This window comes from Parus major, chromosome 1A, assembly GCF_001522545.3.
Source record: "Parus major isolate Abel chromosome 1A, Parus_major1.1, whole genome shotgun sequence".
In the NCBI taxonomy this organism is placed as follows: Eukaryota; Metazoa; Chordata; class Aves; order Passeriformes; family Paridae; genus Parus; species Parus major.
This window is the reverse complement of record NC_031773.1, coordinates 31,401,120-31,419,726: the sequence shown is the minus strand read 5'-3', so window position 1 is coordinate 31,419,726 and position 18,607 is coordinate 31,401,120. Positions and strand designations below refer to the sequence as shown.

Sequence of the window (18,607 nt, the reverse complement as noted above, 5' to 3'; positions counted from 1 at the left end):
TAATTTACTGAACTTGAAAAGATACAAAATGAAGCTTAGCTATTCAATTCTTTTTAGAATGATGTTTGAAGTCCTGATTTTAAAATCCATGCAAAAAATACTGAAAATTGAAAATACAGAGTTTTAAAATTCCTTCTTATTTGTCATAAATCATGTAGAAAATCTATGTAATGTAACATTTAAAAAACTTTTACACAGAAGAGATGGAAAATTAGAAACTAACATTTCCCTTACAAAATTCTGATTATTCCAGCAAAATAATCCTGCTTTGTTCTGAGAACATCTTCTGAAGCTGTGGGTCACCTGCTTCTGTTCTTATTTTTTCAACAATCCTGTACATGATGTGTAGTTTTGTTTTTTTGTTTTTATTTAACTTTCCCCCCTCTATAAAACATGGGGCAAACAAGAAGATGACATCTCCTTTTTGTGACTGAAATATTACTGCTGGAGATTAAAACTGTCAATACTTGTTCTGATAAGTATGATCCTATTCTCTACACAGGAAATATCATAAAGAATTAAAAACCTGTGCATGAGGTCCCCATCTGTCTAGATACTGTTCTCTCTTTATGTACAAGAACAGACATAATACACAGATATGATGATGACCATTCTAAACATGCAAGCAGTGAAACAGATGCTACTCTGCACCATACTGTCACTTTATTATGTGTGGGCTTTATTTAGCTAAATGTGGACATGTACAGCTGCCCTTTGCAATCAACGAAAAGCTGGACAATAAAGTTAACAGTACAGATCACTTAATCTGAAGCAGATTCTTGCATCTGATTAAAGTGGTCTCATCTGCACATATTAGATTTCCAGGGACTTTAACTGGAAACCCCGATAGCATGCTAAGATATTTGTATATACACTGCAGATGTCTGAAAATCATGTGAAGTCAATTCCATCCCAAGAAACCATCTTGCAGCAGGCAGCCTGACTCAAATTGTGGACAAATTCAGAATTATTATAACATAAAAAATATTCCCATTTAAGAAATAGATCTTGAATTCCGAGTACGGAATTAGCATGCGCTGGAAGCCATAGTATGGGAATTAATATCTGATTAAATCTAACTGTTATCAGTGTGAAGACAGAGCACTAGTGTAAAGAAAAAGATTGAAAATATCCAAGTCCACTCCTGCAGATTTTCACTGGTACTTCAGAAACGTATTTCAGCACATGCTTCACTGTTTCCCTGTCCTGGGAGCACAGGCACTAATCCCAAGCCTCGCCAGACACTGGAGTTATGCAACTGTTTAATTGAAACAAGACTGTATCTTCAGGGCTTATTCAGCACTCAAGTCCCACTTGTGCCATGGCTCCCGCAGTCACTGAGCCCCTGCAGCTGCGTGAATTGTCTGTGGCTATCGCTACTTTGCAGAAGCTGATCCCTGAACACTTCACTGACTACAGGATTCAGCCAAGAAGGCTTTGCAGTATCACACCCTACAAAATCCGTGGTGTCATGATCCAATCCCGAATGAAAAGAAAAAGGGGGATGGTAGTTTAAGGAAGGCTTTGGGAATCTGTGTCCATAACAATTCAAAAGAACTCAGGGCAGAAAGACAAGTCTAATTTTCTTTGGATCTCCTTTTTGCCACCTAATTTGTTCTTGAGTTCAGATGTTCTTCAACCCATCCACTGATGGCTGCACAATTTTCCCTAGGTCAAAAGAAAAATCATCAAGATGCACAAAAGTAATGTTTGAGCTCTGCCTGTGGAGATGTGATCACTGATAGGTTCCTAAACTTCACAAATGTTTCTTGATATCAATATTGTAAGGTTTTTTTATGGTCCTCCAAATCCTGACAATGGGGAACAGAGCTGTCTAGAGACTGTTATGCAGGGTACTGGAGCATATATGTTTCAGTTCTTCCAGACAAAAAAAGAGAATTTAAATGTGCAACTTCCTCAATGAGCAGGAATCAACAGGCTTTTATAAGAGATGCATATCACCAACTCTTAATTCTACAGCTGTGTTTTTAAAAAAGGGTAAATATTGCTTCTTTTCTTTTTCACAACATACCCCCTCAGAAAATAGCTAGGGAAATCAGGTAGACAAGACATTGTTTTGCAGTAACAAGTTGTGTAAACGGGTTTCAAACAAGAAAATAGTTTCAGACCTAAATTCTCTCAGATTTTCCTACAGATTAGCAGAAGCATGCCAGAATGTTCACAGTGTTTTTTTGTCTTGATCTCTCTAAATGGTATCGAAAGTCTACAAAATCCTCTGTTTTTCTTTTCATTATTTACTTATCCTAGTCAGGGATGGGAAAGGGCACATAAGTAACATTTAGACAGCACAGCACTGGATTGGCAAACACCTATGATTTTCTACTGGGTGCAGTCCACAAGTCAAACTAAGCAGATGGCAGCATGGACAAAAACAACGCAGAAAAAGAAGAAGTTTTCTCTGGTACACTCTGAGTACAAATGTCTCATTAATAAACAACAAAGCTTATAATAAATTGGCTTACCAGAATCTGGGGGAAAATAAGGGTTGAAAGTAAAGAGTAATCCTGAAAGCATTAGCATATGTATTTTAAATAAGTGAGTAGTCTTTTCAAAATTATAGTTTAGCCTTGTGTAAAAGACAAAAATAAGTAACTCCATTGGGGGTAACTTAGTTGATGAGAGACCACTTAAAGCTTACAGAAGGAGTCTGATATGGAATTTGTATAAGATAAGCTAAATAAGTAACTGTACTTACTGTGTAAAGCTCGTTAAGTACTTTCATTAAGTCTTCATGAAGCTGAAATGAAATCTCTTTACTCTGTAATTAAAAAAAACTCATTAGAAAAGGGCATGTAAAAACTGTACCATACATTTCTTTCTTGATATTTATACTCATTGTTCATCCTGGACAGTGAATGCAATCTTGCTCACAAAACCCATTCTGAATTACAGTGCACTAAAAAGAGCAATTCAGGGATGCAGAGGCAGACAGATAACATCTGGACAGAAGACTTATAAAAAGAAACCCAGAAGTAATTGAATATATTTTTCCCATAAAACATTAGGAAATTAGATGCCAACAGAAAGGGTAAAGTTCAAGATTAATGTTTTTAATAGAACAAACTGTGTACTGTTTTATAATTGCTGTGATATATACAAAAACTAAACCATGCAGACTGTGATATTCTAGAGGGACGTCCTGCCCAATTTTACATCTAGGAGAGCCTTTGTTTCTCAGCACATGCAACTATCTAAATATTTATGCAAGAAATAATTGTGGCTCCTCTCTGAAAAAGATACCCAACTGCATAATATACCACAGAATGGGCTTCTGAACCAGCTTTGTTTAGTTTTTCTGGACTGTGACTTTACTTTCTTTCTGAACAAAAAAAGAGAAATGCTTAGCAGTAGTTATTATCCAAGCAAATATGTCAAAACAAGAGTATTTAATTGGATTCTCATTGAAATATACTCCTTTGTTAGCTTTCCACAGCAGTTCAATCTGATGAAAATGGTGGCAACTGTGCAAGAGTTGAAGGCATTTGTATCACAGCCTTTGGAAAACAGCTACAGAATAGAGCTACGGGACTTGGCAAACAGCCTGGCAACACTTCTGTGATGTTCAGCATTCTAACATCAATGCTGGAAATGTGAGATTTTTTTTCTGTGAATAAATAGATAATTAGTCTGGCTTCTAAAAATTCCAACCGCATGATAGATAATGGACTTAGCTATGAGGAATACTTTGTATTTGTATGGAAGCCAAAGGAAAATCCCCAGGGACAACTCATCTCCAAAGCTGCTAATGCATACTTGGTCATCACTAAAACACCTGAAGGAATGGTTTCAGAATGATAATTTGCAGCACTGCATCCATGTATGAGGAAAAACCACACCACACATCCCACCCCCTGTGTCTCCCAGAAGGATGAAACAGATACATACAGCAGCTCAAACAGAAAATTTTGTGGGTTTTTTTCTCCTGCTCCTACTATCTTACCCCAACTCTGGGAAGTATTTTAAAGCACCTGTCGTATCACTTATCAGTATTCAATCCTTATATGCAAGATGGTTTGACACTGACAAGATAGGAATATAATTTAAAAAAAAACTTCAGTGAAATTCTTGTATTCCCAAGGGCATTAGCTGTAGTAGCTAAGGCACAGTAAGACAGCTGCTCTGAAGCTGAGGTACACAGGATTACTATGGAACTTTCCTTATTGCTTATACTTTTCAAAGATTGGTATTTTTATGAGGCATGCATTAGTTCTGAAGTATCTAGAACACAAGGTTTACTACTTCCATTTCTTTGCAAATATCAGATTATTTTCATCTAATAAGAAGGACAAAATTTCGTACATGTAACAGTACAAAGACTGCTTATAAAGAATTGGGAAAGAACTGCAGATTTGCAAAGCTGCTGCAGGGAAGTGCCATAAAATCTTTAGCAAAAACTCAGAGTTGCTTTTCATTGCTTTACATTGGCACCCTGCATTTAAAAGTCAGCAGTGCAGCTCTAACACAGCTTACACACATCCTCAAAGTTCCAAGCAGAGGCCACCTGTTTATTCTCGGACAGCTGCTTCTATAGTGCTGAATATGAGTGGTTTTTAAAATTATTTTAGCTGAAAGAAGGGAAAAATATACAAATAAGATGTTTGACATTAAGATGAGAGCATACCCATGTGGGAGGAAACTCTAGAAGAACTCCAGCTTCAAGCAATTTATCCCTTTTAACTTTTGCTCACAGCCATCTTGAGGCTGATGAGAAGTCATGTCCTAAATGCAGCAACAGCAATTCTAAGGCAGGATGCCTTAGCCTGGTAGAGCAAAGTTTGTTTGAGAAGGTGGGACAGAAAACCTCAAATCAAATTCCTCTTTACCCCTTGAGATTTTACTGTAAACAAAGTGCACAGCAATTAATTGAAGAATGCAGCCTTCTTTTCTCTACTTAATGCAGTCCCACCTTAATGCAAATACCCACCAGATGAGCTGAGGATTTGGTGAATGATCACTACTTTAGTAGGACCCATTTCCTCCCATTGCTCCTTTCAAGCTCTGTCCAGCACTCTAACACAAGCAGTCCAGCCCTCAGGATTTACTGGCTAGCATGCATACATGATCTTTTCCAGGGCAACACAGTGATCAATGGTAAATTTGAAAGTGAATGTAAGAGATCACAATAGAGGAAGATGCTTTTGTAAAAGGACAATAAGCTTTAAAATAGAAAGGAAAAGGAGGAGGGAGGTGATCAGCAAATAGAGTGGAAATTGGGAAATGACAACCAAACAATGCCACACGGTCACAAAGAAATCATCATTCCACCACTTCATCTGTGGACTCTAACTCACAGAGGACCCCTGCAGTGATGGATAACATTTCAATTGATTTCAATTCTGATGAAAGATTTTGTAGGAATTGTCCAAAAAATCAAGAAATTTGGTTAAACTTAGCAGTATAAGAGGGATTTCTTTTTCAAGAACCATTGCATTTTTCATTACCACTTACGATTAAGAAATACTGACTTGAGTGGCAAGTGATATGGCTTTTAGTGTGTAATATATGGCATGTTAGAGCATCAGTTAAGAAGTGAATTTATTTTCAGTGGTTAATTGCTTTCCCATTTCTTGTTTATGCTACCCATTCCCTGCAGAAGGGTTCAGCGTGTGTGAATGGTGTGCTCCTCTAGGAGCATGTCCTCAGGGTACCCAAACAATAGAATATAAGATGCAGCACACATTTTCCTGGAGCTGAGTTGATAACTCTAATCAGGCTATTAGGACCTGACAAACAATCACTGAAGGTGCTTATTTATTCACTGTGTCCCTGAGAAACGCACTAGTACCTATTAACCAAAAGAAAGAAGAATATAATAAAAATGTTAGAGCACATGCAAATTCCTGCTAAAAATATTATATATTTTACTACTAATCTTACTAATCTGGTTCAAGGGATTAAGAGGCAGAGGTCTAATTTTTTCACCTGATATCAGCAGAGATAATACCCATGCTACAGACAAGCAAATGTACCTAAGTGTACATAAACTCTCCTTTCAACACACCAGTGGTCCTACTGATGTTATCAAAATTTGCATTTCTGGATAAAAGTCTGAGCAACTTAAAATTTTATAACACATTAATACATTTTCATTGAAGTCTGTTAAAAAATTTCCATCTATTTCTGTTAAAGCATCCTTTGGCACTCCAGCTTTACTCTTGTTTATTTCAACTGAAATTTAAGGGTCAGTCCAGTTCTTCTTGGAACTCTTTAGTGCCTGTATTTAGCATACACAACAACTCAGTTACATACTTTAAGGAAAATATTCTGTGCCTATTGCTTTTAAATGAGTCTGCTGCTGGTCCCTGTGGGAAGTGAAGTGCAAACCCTTCTTTTATGGAGGTTTCATGAGCTGTGTGACACTAACATGGCCAACTCAGCAAAATTTTGTCCCAGACGTTGCTGGTCTATAGCAACAAACAGCTTTGCTATCCTTTTAAACATTTAAATGTTTAAGAAAATGATGCAAAAAAATCTATGTGCCACAATCTGTATAACACCAAACAGATTCAGTAGGTAGTCATGTTCTTTGTTAATAGCCAGATTAAGAAACTAAAATATTTATTATACTTGGTTTCTCCAGCATCTTTTACTGTAAACATTAGAGGATATGTTCATCTCGGCTTATGTAGATTTCTGTCCAAGGAAAATACATGTTTATAAAATACAAATATACAAATCTGCTTAAGGATTTTATGGGTATGTGTTTATACAGTTGATTATTACTGCTGGGGTAACCAAAATCACTGCATGAAATATTCTGCACAATATTTTTCCCTTCTGCTTGACATTTATCCTTATTACTTTATTCTTTAATTGTCCTCATGAGATCAGCTACCCCATCTGCCTGAAGAAACGTGCAAGCATGCAAGGTTTGAACTCTGCTGCTTTATTTTTGTAATTTTATGTGCATCACGCAGGCCAGGCATCAACAGCAATCTTACTGCTTTTATATGCCAGCAACTAAAGAGAAGAGATTAGGTGCTTATCTGAAAGTATGAGGCCTGACATAATGTCTTACAATAAAATGCTACAAAATCTCTGTATTAGATCAATCTTTGTCCTGCATTTAGTACATTTGAACAGATGCCAGTTCCTGACCCCTTGAAAAAAAGAATGACAAACAGCTCCTGGGAGAACAAAATTAATTGATATTGACATGTTAAGGAGGCCAGAGTAGACAGCTAAGCTGTGTACAATCAGGTATCTGAATACAACATCCCATCAGACCATGTAAAGGTAGAGCCAACAGGGATCATTTCCCTAAAACAATCCAAATGTCCAGACAGGTGTATAAATGCACACAAAAGGAAGAAACCAGAATGATGAAGAACAGAAAGCGAGGACAAGGTACAAAAACAAGGAACACAGATACCCTCACCACTATATTTTACCAGATCATCACTGGCTATTGCACACACCTTTTACAGAACATGTAGAAAAAGGGGTTGCTGCAAATTGTGGCTTGTGCTATATCTCAGATAGGAGGGGCAACAAAACAATACTCCAGTGGTAAGCATGGCTGGGAAATGGGGAAATTATTTGATCTTTTCTTTACTACAATGCAAGCTGGAGTCAGTCTTAAGATACAAATTCAAGCCACACTCCTCTAGAAAATGTTGGACTCACTTAATGGAAAAGTTTAATTTGAGAACCAACATGCCCACCAGCAAGATGGAAAAAGTCAGTAACTTCTACCATTGAGAAGCAGAATGGCAAGTCCCATTCTCCTGGAAGGAGAAAGGGAGAGAAAAAAATAGGGAGTAGAAAGAGTCAAGAAGTTCAGAGTGATTATGAGTTTTCTGTTGTCTCGCCTTATCTTGCTTGTGGGCAATGGGGAAACGGCTCAGACACTTTCCCCTTCTGCAGCAGGAAGACTGGGATTTCAGAGCAGCACAATGAAGATCTGTTCTGATCACAGACTTTGTGTATGTACTTACTCTCCAGACTTGGAAATGGAGTAAAGCACCTTGCTGCTTCAAGACTGATGGGAAACTAAAACAAGGTAAAAGTAGTGACGTGTAACACCGTTAGATTAATAAGCTGTAAGATATATAACTGAAAGATCTAATCATTGAATATAGAGAAACTTGACTAACTGGTATTTGTAAATTATAGAATTGTAGACATTACATGCTCTTGTATACAATACTGGGAGAGCAAACAGGTATTTCCTGCTCTTGACAGGACACACTTGTTAGTCTATTTTTAAAATATTTGTATTACTGCTTTTCTTGTTATTTATATTTATTACTTAGAGAGACAGTACATATTCCACAGAACAGTATGATCAGATTCCAGAGTGGAAGTATCTGCAGGAGATGGTTTGTCTCTAATTCAAAATCTGTGAACAGTGAACAAATTCCATATGCTTTCATAGGTTTATGACACCTATTGAGACTGATTATACTTTTCTCTGACACTATTTTATTCTAAGTACATTTTTTTCCAAAAGTGATCTGCAGAATCACAGAAATTGACAAAAATTGCATAAATATGCTATTTGATGTTTAAAAATCTCCAACAAAATCAATGCCACTTTCTTCAGGGAGATTAAAATTTTCATGGAGGACACTGTTGGCTGTCACTTTCCTCACTCTAAGCACACCTTCTCTTTGCCCCTGTGACCTCTTTCTTGCAAAGAGAACTGTAGCACAGGACATGTGTTTTGCATGTGATTTTTTTGTTGCCTGGTAAACATCCACTATGCAGTTCTGTGAGTACCTTAAGATAGACTGCTCATTCACATCTGACACAAATTATTACAGGATCATGGAAGGGTATGCACTGGAAGAGCATCATCAGTTCTGCGCCTGGGAACTAACAGCAAATACATCACCAGTATTCTGCAGCAAGCACCATAGCAAGAACTGTGCATGCTGGGGCTCAGTGGAAATACCAACCTTCTGCAATAAGTACTAAGCCTGACAAAATGTCTTAAAAATGTGTGCTCAGAATTGGTACTGGTGAACAAGCACTGCCACATTCAGTCTATGTGCCCATGAAGCTCACTTATACCATGCTGAGGTGCTGCATATCTTTCTGCCACCCTTCCCCAAACATAATGGGACTGGCTTAGATCCCTGCACACAGCCTTTGCCTAGCTCCCTCTGCCCAGGCTCCACCTCAGCTAACAGCTGATTGACATGACACTCTCAAGCTCAGTGTCAGCTGGCAAACCCTGATGAGAGGTAGGAAAGGGCAGCTGAGGATCTGGGCTCTACTAGTATGAGCTTCAGGTTATGCATGGCAGGACCACCTCAATCTCCACGCTCTTCTCCCTTTGGAAAATCCAAGTAAGGAATAAAACAGAAAGAGCAGCTGCTTGCTCTTCTTCAAGAAGCTATGCTAGAAAGAGAAAATTTGAAATGTTGCACCTGCATGGGTACAACATGGAGGACAGAGACAAGTTTATCAGGGAGATGGGACAATATGCCTCCTGTTAACATACTCAAAATATCCATGTATTTTCCTCCTTTTGAGAGAGAAGCTGTAGCATTCATAAATTATGAGTGAATAGAAAAGGACACACTTCTCCATGGAAAGCTTTAACAATATACCATTGTACAGTCCACTTGGACAGAAGGGAAAGCAAAGTTTCTAGTACCAAAGAACTGAACTATGCTGAAAGCAAACAGGCTTGTCTAATAATGTGCACCTATTAAGAAAATATTTCAAAGATAAGACATTTACAACTGGAAAACTACTCCAGATTTAATTAAAAAAAAAAAAAAGAATTCTACTAGTTTGCAACTCAGATATCTGCACATAGGCAGTACTGCAGCCTGTTCAAATCACTTTTCTCATGACTGGGTCAACTTCTATAACTATCTTCCATATTAATATATTGAGTGGTTAGCAAATTACAGTTTTACATATCAGACATGTTATATGAACAATCCATTACTATAAACTTCAACTCTGTCCCTGTTGCAGATTTTAATGCATACCTGGAAGTTTGATTTACATTTTTACTTTTATTTCCTCTAAGTACAACCTATGTGCTCCTTAAATTATTCCTCTCCCCACCCCAGTGCTATCTAGAATTACGGTCAGGTATATGTGAAACCATATAACCTATTTTGAAAACATTAACTTGCGTACTGTTGCTATCATTTCATCACACAATTTACATCTTTTAACCTTTACTCTTCTTGAACTCTTCTGTGTGCCAGTTGTCTACCAGCATCTCATTGTGACTAACAAATATGCATTTACAATCTATTTTTCTTTTGGAACATTTTAACAACAATAACTGCAAACACATTATGTAGATCTTGAGCTAAGGTTGCCTAGAGTGATTGCCTTGCACATGAGGGATTTACACACTTCATGTGCTATGAAAATACATCAGCAGTCATGGACAAGGACAAACATGTCCAGAGACAACACTTAAAGGATCTAATAGCAATACTTGTGTTTTCAAAAGCGTATGTTCATATTTAACATTAGAAAGAAAGAAAAGGAAACACTTTTAGGAGAACTGCAGCATATGCTACCAGCTTTATGTTAAGGGACTACAAAACAAACTCTTGCTCTGTCTTCAATCTGTTTCATTCACAATGAAATTCTTTTTTTACAAATAATTCATTAATACAGCATTTCTATTTTGGGAGTCCTAAGCAAAAACTGTTTCCTTTCTGCATGGGTAGACATACATGGTGCTTTTTAGAGGACAGGCTTCTTCCCTTGCTTTTTGGATATTTGTGATTCAGCTCTTAAGGTCACCAGCATATACAGCAGGATCCCAGGCATTTCAGCACTAAGTATTTGCTTCAAGAGAACAGTCATGAAGAATTTATATGGATGCTAAAACAGATTTTATGCTGTGTGTGCTGAATCTTCTCCTCACATGCTATCTATTAGGACACTTCTGCCTCCCTCATGCATCTTATAAGCCTGGATGGAGGGACTGCAGGAGAGGCATTACCTTCTTGAACATTCTAGTGGAGTCTTCACTTATCTGCATGAATCGCATGATCACATTGTTCAGGTAGATATCACTCAATGTTGCATGGTCTTTGCTTTCTCTTCTCACTTGGTTCAGGAGTAAGTACCAGCAATTCACTGGTGACAAGAGGTTCTGGTCTTTCCTGAGGATGGAGATACACACATATATAATGTAAAGAAATGAAAAGGTTATGTTGTTAACTGAAACATCTCACTGACATTTACAGTCATAACTTGTTACATAAAAATAGCTACTTCTGAACAGTCTACCCATTCTTGGAATAACTAAGGTTAGGCAGAGACTTTTAAGACACATTCAAGTGTCATGAAGCATGGATACTCTGCAAACCACCTGAAAGTATAAAAGTATCTTGCTACAAAGCTTAGAGAAGGAGTACATGTAAATGTTCAAAATCAATAAAGGTCACTCCTGGAAGAGTAACAGTAATTAATTTTTGATGTTAGAAATAAACAAGCACTGGAAGCACAACCCAAATCCTTCATAAGCAAAACTGCAGATGTAGCTATTTCACTGCATTGGATTTGTGTAAGTGATGTAGTAGAAGAAAATGTCTCAAGCATCCACATTCTGTAAGCAATGCTCATAAATTCACAGCTTTCATAAAACACTACTACTGGAAGTCCTAGATGTGTCAATTACAAGACAAAGAGCAGCACTGGACTTTTTCCAGTGATCCAATTCTGAATTCCCATGACAGACTGTTTGCAATGTAATGAGGTCCAGTCCTAGCTTTAATGTAGCAAAAAGTGAAATCAAAGATGACTTCTCATTTCTTTTACACAAGGCAAAATAAAAATACATATAGTTCAGCAACTATTTCACAGACATCATAAACTTATTTATAAAATTTGTCTTATGATTTTATTGACATTTTAGTATAAAGTTTGCCTTTCAACTAACTGCTCCAGAAACTTACTGCTCTTTTTTTTTTCCCCTCTTTTACAGGAATTCTCCTTTAGTTAAAAGCATAAAACACATTAAGATAAAATAGGCAGAAGTGGTGATGAATTGAGGGAGAAACTCCTCCACCTTTTGGCAAACTCTTTTAATAATTAGCTATTCTCATTGTTAGAAATATGGCCTTTAATTCCCATCTAATTGCTTACTTTCGGCTCTCACCCTCAGAATCAAAGCAACAAGGAATGATTAACAGACAGAAGTATTTTCTTAATCATCAGAGCTTTGCTTTGCTATGAATCAGGAGTTAAGAAAACTTCCTCCATTTGTTTCAGATAGACATCTTAGCAGTGTTACTTCACAGCAAGGCGTTTTATCAGCCACGTCAGACAGTGAGCACTCCTGAAGGGCCATGCTGGTATTACTTGGTCCTCACTGCTCTTGCGTGTTCCAAAGCCAATTCCACAGACCTTCCTGAGTTTATTGGGAGCAATGGTGGAAACAACTCAGGGGACCAACAACTAAAGCCACTTCTATTGTAACCTCTTCTCAAAGCAAAGAACTGCAAGAAGAAAGCCAAAGGCAGAACTCAAGTCATAACACTCATGCACAGCTGCCAGTCTGGATTTAACGTGTTCAAGAACAAGGAAAGATGCTTGTACACATAAGGAAAAAATATTTTGCCACAAGCGGAATAAAAGCCAGGGCTCTCTGAAATGGTGATATTATGTACAAGTTGGTTAGATCAGAGAACCACTGAGTCACTAAAATGAATTTTAAGAAATATATATTAATGCTCTTTGAACTGCAAGCAGTATTTGATTAACCTTTCCTTTGCAGATGAATTTGGAGAAGACTTTTGTCCTGAAACAAAAGTTCTATCTGTGTATCTCTAGCACAGCACTGGGAAAACTATTTTTTAGTTTTACAAACACAAAATAGTGTTCTAAATCCCTAAGCATAACAGGGCCAGACACATGCATTCATTAATCAGCTCAAGTCAGGAAAATAACCACATGAGACTATGTCAGCAAGTGATGCACATGAAGGATTTCAGAAAACATACGTACATGTCATGCCAGATACTACCTGACCACTTGTTTTGCACCAAAGATGCTATGCCATTAAATGGATACATTAAATTGCAAGTGACAAAACGTTCACATCATCTTTATCCCCAGGAGTCAGAGGGCTAAAGACATAGCAAAGTTCACATGCAACAACAAATCAAAATAGTTTTATTTCTTGATGTCTTTTTTGACCAAAATAGTCCTTTTTGTTGTTGTTGACTGACCTTCATGTATATACTTCAAAATCCGATCAACTCCACTAGAAACGAGTATGCAGATTTTCAAGCTTTTGGGGCTCTGCATCTCTTCTAGATACTAGCTGTACTTTGGGTGGTTTAAAATCCATATGGTATGTTAGGGATAATATTTGCAGAACTTACCTTTTAAGAAACAAACTACTTGTCAGAAGCTGACATGAGAAATTGCATAGAGCCACATCAACATCAGTGTTTAGGTACTCATCTATCCTCAACTGCAATGAGAACTGCTACGCTGGTAAGCAGGGGTGGAAATTTTAAATAGGCCTCTGAGCCAGCAACAGGTACAACATAGGGGTGATGGGCAAGCAGGTTTCTCTTACTTGTACTGCTGATGATCCTTTGTACTTCTTGTTTTTGCCATGAACCTCTCTGCCAGTTTTTCCAGGTTTCGGGAATACTCCATCTCTATTTCCGACTTCTTGCGGAAGAAATCCTGCAGATCCTGAAGAAGCTGCACTCTCATTTCAGTCTGCTGCTCCAGGCATTTCTGTTGCTCAACGAGTTGAGCTCGGATCTCTAATGAAAGAAACACATATCCACTCAGGTCAGCGAAAGCAAATTAATTGAGTGTTACCAACCAAAATTACAAACACTCCAGTGTACTTCAGCCTCACAGCTACACCAGCTGGAGCTGGATTTCACGTCCTGTGGCAGTCACAGCAGTGGCAGCTATCATTTCTCCCACTTCTGCCACCACGCACTTAATGCCCAGCATCCTCCCACCTGCTGTCTGTCTCACAAACAGCTGTGGCAGGGGCTCAGGTGAGCCTCCACCTTCCTCTTCCATCCTCCTCCTGGCCTCTGGCACTAGCACAACATTCAGTTGTGAGAGAAGCTCCTTTTGATCTTGCAGAAGGTGGTGCTGCCCTGAAGAATGGCTGGATAAACAAGCACCCTTTGGGCCAGGATCAGCCTGCTGACTGTCAGGTGTTCTATCATCAGGTACACCACAGAAACAGCCTGTGATAAACCCTGGAGGCATTATCCATTGTAACTGTGCACAGGTGAGCTTCTGTATCTGCCCTATCTCTGCCAGGGAGGGAACTGGTGTACTATACATGCATTTAACAATGTTTACAGCAAATATAGAGGAAAACATGTACCTATATTTAGAGACAACTATTCAAAATTTGCACAGGGTTCCAGAGACTATAGTCTATTTTTTAGTGTTAAAAATAAAAGATCTGTTTAGAAGAATCTCAGTTTAATAGAGAACGTACGCTCACAGTTCTCTTTTAAAGCAACAGGGAAAAGCCTCCAGATTTATAATAAAAACCCTATTACATAGCAATTTTGCATATGGCAAAAAATGCACTTTTTGCCATATGCAAAATTGCTATGTAATAGGGTTTTTATTTTAGAGATTTCTGTTTTGTTTTTCTTTTTAATTTTTTTTTAATTTTTTGTTGGTAGTTTTTTAGCACTTTTATTTCCTGAGTACTAACCAGTTAAACACATTCTGAGAATATTTAGTCTAAAAAGATCCCTCTAATTCTTTAGAGTTCATTACACTTTTGTCAGCTACCAAAGGCACAATGTACTCCAACACTGTGGAGAAAAATGAGGAGTAAACGGTTTCTGACAATAATATATGTGTATAATATATATAAAAGTGTATATTTTTTACAGAGTTTAATGCTGTAGCAACAATTTATCAATAGCAAAACACCCAGAAGTGATGTCCATGTAAATGCAAAATTGTTGTGAAATTTTACTTGATTCTTAATGACATAACCATGCTGTGGGCAAAAAGATCCTGGAAATCCTCATGGCCCACATAGTTTGAAATAGAAGAGCATTCTAAAAGTCATGCTAACATCACATGGAACTGCAGACCACTAAGTAGTAATAACACCGCAAAAAATTATCTGATGTAACTAGGATCTAGTGCATCTTTACTGATCTTAGAGCAGGCATGAAGGCAGAGATCCACTTTGCTGTGGAAATAAGGTAGTACAAGCACAGAAAACTGTTAAATCAACATGTTTGCTGGAGGAGGGAGACACTGCAGTACCTTCTTCCAGATCTCCTCTGAGCTACCAGCTGCTGTGTTAATCATTAATGAGACCATCCATTTTTATAGTCTGGGAGGTGAACCAAAAAATTCACGGTTTGGTTTTCACTTCATTTCAAATCAGTTTGTTGGAAAAGAAACCATGCCTCCAGCAAGGATGAGCCACTGTAATACAACACTGTATCAATGACATTCATGTACACAGAGGAGAAAATCACATCGGAGCCGGAAGGTTAACAACAGAAACAGACACTCAAGACCACTTTTTTGGGTGTCTACTACTGTTAATATTGCAGTCATGGAAAATTCCTGTGTATGGGAAAACAGTTGTACAGATTCACTGGTCAGAAGCAGCAATTTTGTCCATAAGCTGGAGTTTTCACCAAATCCAGATCCATGTACGTGGTCCCTATACTTTGGCCATCTCCCTTTCCTACTCAAGATTTTTTAGCAGTTACTTGGAAAGCAGTGATTTGTACAGAGAAACTATGTTCTGATTATTTTGTAGGTCAGTGTATCTTGCTGCTGTAATTCTTCTTTTCTAGGCAGGCTTTTACCATAGCAACAGGAATGAGAAAGATTTTAGAAACAGGAGTATATGAATAGAAATACAAGAAACAATGAACAAGGGACGAGAGATAAAATATGAGAAACTGCCTTAGCTTTCTGATGCTGTCTGTGTTTCCAGTGGACAACAGTGGCTTCCTTCAAAGTTGTATTTTAGGAAATAAAATTGGAGCATGACCTGTGAAAGCTGATGGAGATGTACAAACTCTGAGTAAGGTTGGTAAAATTAGGGGCTCAAGGGGCTGCGGCTTTATGAAGGAAGATTTGTAATTTCTGGTTATTTGAATCTCAGCAAAGAGAAAGAACATGTTGACTCCCAAAGGCTTAGCCTGTGGCCTCCTGCTGGAGGAGAAAAAGGCGAGTTGTACATCCCACTCCTACTAGCTGACCACAGTCAGTCCAGAAGTGTCTTCAATAGCAGTTCCCCCTCCAATCTTTCATGTCATTCTAATCCTCCATTTCTTAATTCCTCTTTTACTAATAACATGTGTAATGCCATACTGGCAGGCTGAGGAGATGGCAATGAATAAGAAATCAGATCAGAAAACACTGTGATTTCCATTTTCTGATAAGAGCAGTGGATTTTCAAAAAAAACCCAAACAACAATAAACCCCCAGAACAAGTACTGGCAAAACAGACAGGCAGCCTGAGTGGTTGTGTATGACAAAATCACAACTGTCCAGGTACTATTAACTGTAATAGAGTACCCATTACCTACTGCTACAGAAAAATGCACCAAGGCAATGCTATTTTCTTTAACCAGTTCACATGTGTGATTTCCCTAGGGCTAGAAAGAGTGGTATGGAAAATTGTTTCACTGTATTCAAAGAAACAGAATCGGTATTGTCCAAACTCCATAGATACACAAAGACAGGTGCAGCAAGTTAAAAGAAGGGTGCCTGTCTTTACTCTTGTTTTGCTGGCACATTTAAATTCGAAGTCAAATTGGTACCAGTTGTAATGGACAATGACACTGTCCTATTCTGTTGTGCTGAGTGGCTGATGTCAAATTGCCAGGCTATTTTGTGCCAGGAAAAGACCCATTTAAACGCTGGATGAGTTAACACCTTCTCCTTTCTCTTGGCAGCTTTGAGTCATGCTCATTGGTTTTCTGGCCAGGGGCTGGCTCAAAAGGAATCCCATCCATTTCTATTGTAGCTTGAACAGACTGAGATCACATCAACTGGAAAAAAAAAATTAAATCCACCCTATGCTTTGTCCAAGATTTACACACACGATCAAAGTGAGGAAGCAGTTAATTTAACTGCAATTAAATCAATGAACCGAATAAAGTTTTATTTCTAAAGATTTTAATGTTAAAAATTATTTTAGTTATGCCCTCGCAGACACCCTCCACTAGAATTACTGCATTAAGTATAAAATTAGATTTTGTTTATGACAGTTTTGAAAATATGACTCTAAACTTTCAACAAATTTTTATTTCCTTGACAAGTGGTTAAATCTGTGCACCATGAAAAGTAAAAAGAGACAAGATTATAGTTGCTTTGAAAGTAAAGTCAGAGCAGATGAAGCCAAGCTATTGACATTGCCCAAATCATAACCAGAACTAGCTCATCAAAGTTACCTCTTTCTTACAGTACAGTATTACAAGTAGTGACTTATATAGCACTGCAGTAATACACTGTACTACTCTGAAGAACGCCTATGTAACCAGTGACAGGCCACTCCCCCCTGAAGGAACCTGTGGAGATGCACTATAATGTGGCACAATCATAATGCTGGCTAAACACCAGCATGGAACAAAGTTCTTCACCTTCACTTTCACACACCGAAGCACCAGGCTCCATCAAACATCCCAAGAAAACACCCTCCTGACCTCAGTAGCTCACAACTTGTAAACACATGGTATCAACCAAATTAACCCATGAACAGACCAACACTGCTGCCCTGCTACAGAACTTCCCACTGCAATGCCCACCCCCCCATTCCTGCCCTGCAGTACTCCAGCCATGCTGCACTAGTCTATGCCCTAGCTTTTCAGACCTTGGAGACCTTTCAGACCACCACAAACCCTTACCAGCTCTCGAGCAAAGCAACTCTAAAGAATGCTTCATGGTGCTATCAAGACACCTGCTTCAAGATGCTTCCTGCCTGAGTGACTCCAAGAGCTGCTGCAGCCTGCCACTCTCAGCTCCCATTTAAGTGGACCTAACTTTTGTGCTTGAACAGCAGCCCTGACATGGGCTCTGGTGTTTGCTGAAAGCTGTGGAAAATGCCACAGAGCAGGACATGTCTCCCCGGTACCCCCCACGGCTGCACCTCAACCCTCCCACCTGCTGCCTCACCCTGCCTGGCAAAGAGCTATTTTTAAGTTATGATTACAATATACAAACTATGCAGACATATTAATGCAGTGGTATTACTGGATATTTGTACCAACAACCTCAGGGCCTCCTCCTTCAAAAGATCATAAAAAAAGTAACTCAGCAGAACCCTTAGGAGTACAGAGGCCCTCACAAGACATAGTTATGTTTGCAGGTTTTATCTCTTGGGTAACCAGACAAATCCACATCACCTCCCATTTTTCTCCAAATGTCTCCTTCACAAAGATTACTTTTAAAACACCCCAAAATGTCTCGTCAAATGCACTAAAACCAATACGTGGTATCTTAGACTTTACATTTATAAACCACTACACTTAGTCATTTTTTTTACCCCAGTGAGCTATCAACACAAGTATCCCTCACTGTCATGCCAGTGATATCCAGACCATATTTCACAGGAAAAGATTCAGAACTTAAATTCAGCCTAGATATAATCTGGTGACCAACATGCATTTGTAATTAA

At 38.3% G+C, this 18,607-nt stretch overlaps 1 protein-coding gene across 7 annotated transcripts in view; it reads right to left on the bottom strand.

Annotated features, from left to right (window-relative positions):
- Positions 1-18,607, bottom strand: part of SRGAP1 (SLIT-ROBO Rho GTPase activating protein 1) — a 141,358-nt gene that overhangs the window by 58,568 nt on the left and 64,183 nt on the right. For all 7 annotated transcript variants that reach the window (XR_001521703.2, XM_015628228.2, XM_015628229.2 and 4 more), the window contains exons 2-4: positions 13,538-13,733; positions 10,949-11,111; positions 2,717-2,779 (exon numbers count right to left, since the gene is read on the bottom strand). Coding sequence is in view for 6 of the 7 variants with exons in the window: in XM_015628228.2 (XP_015483714.1) it covers positions 2,717-2,779; positions 10,949-11,111; positions 13,538-13,733 (422 nt within the window). In the remaining variant the exon portion in view is untranslated. The remainder of the gene's footprint in view (positions 1-2,716; positions 2,780-10,948; positions 11,112-13,537; positions 13,734-18,607) is intronic.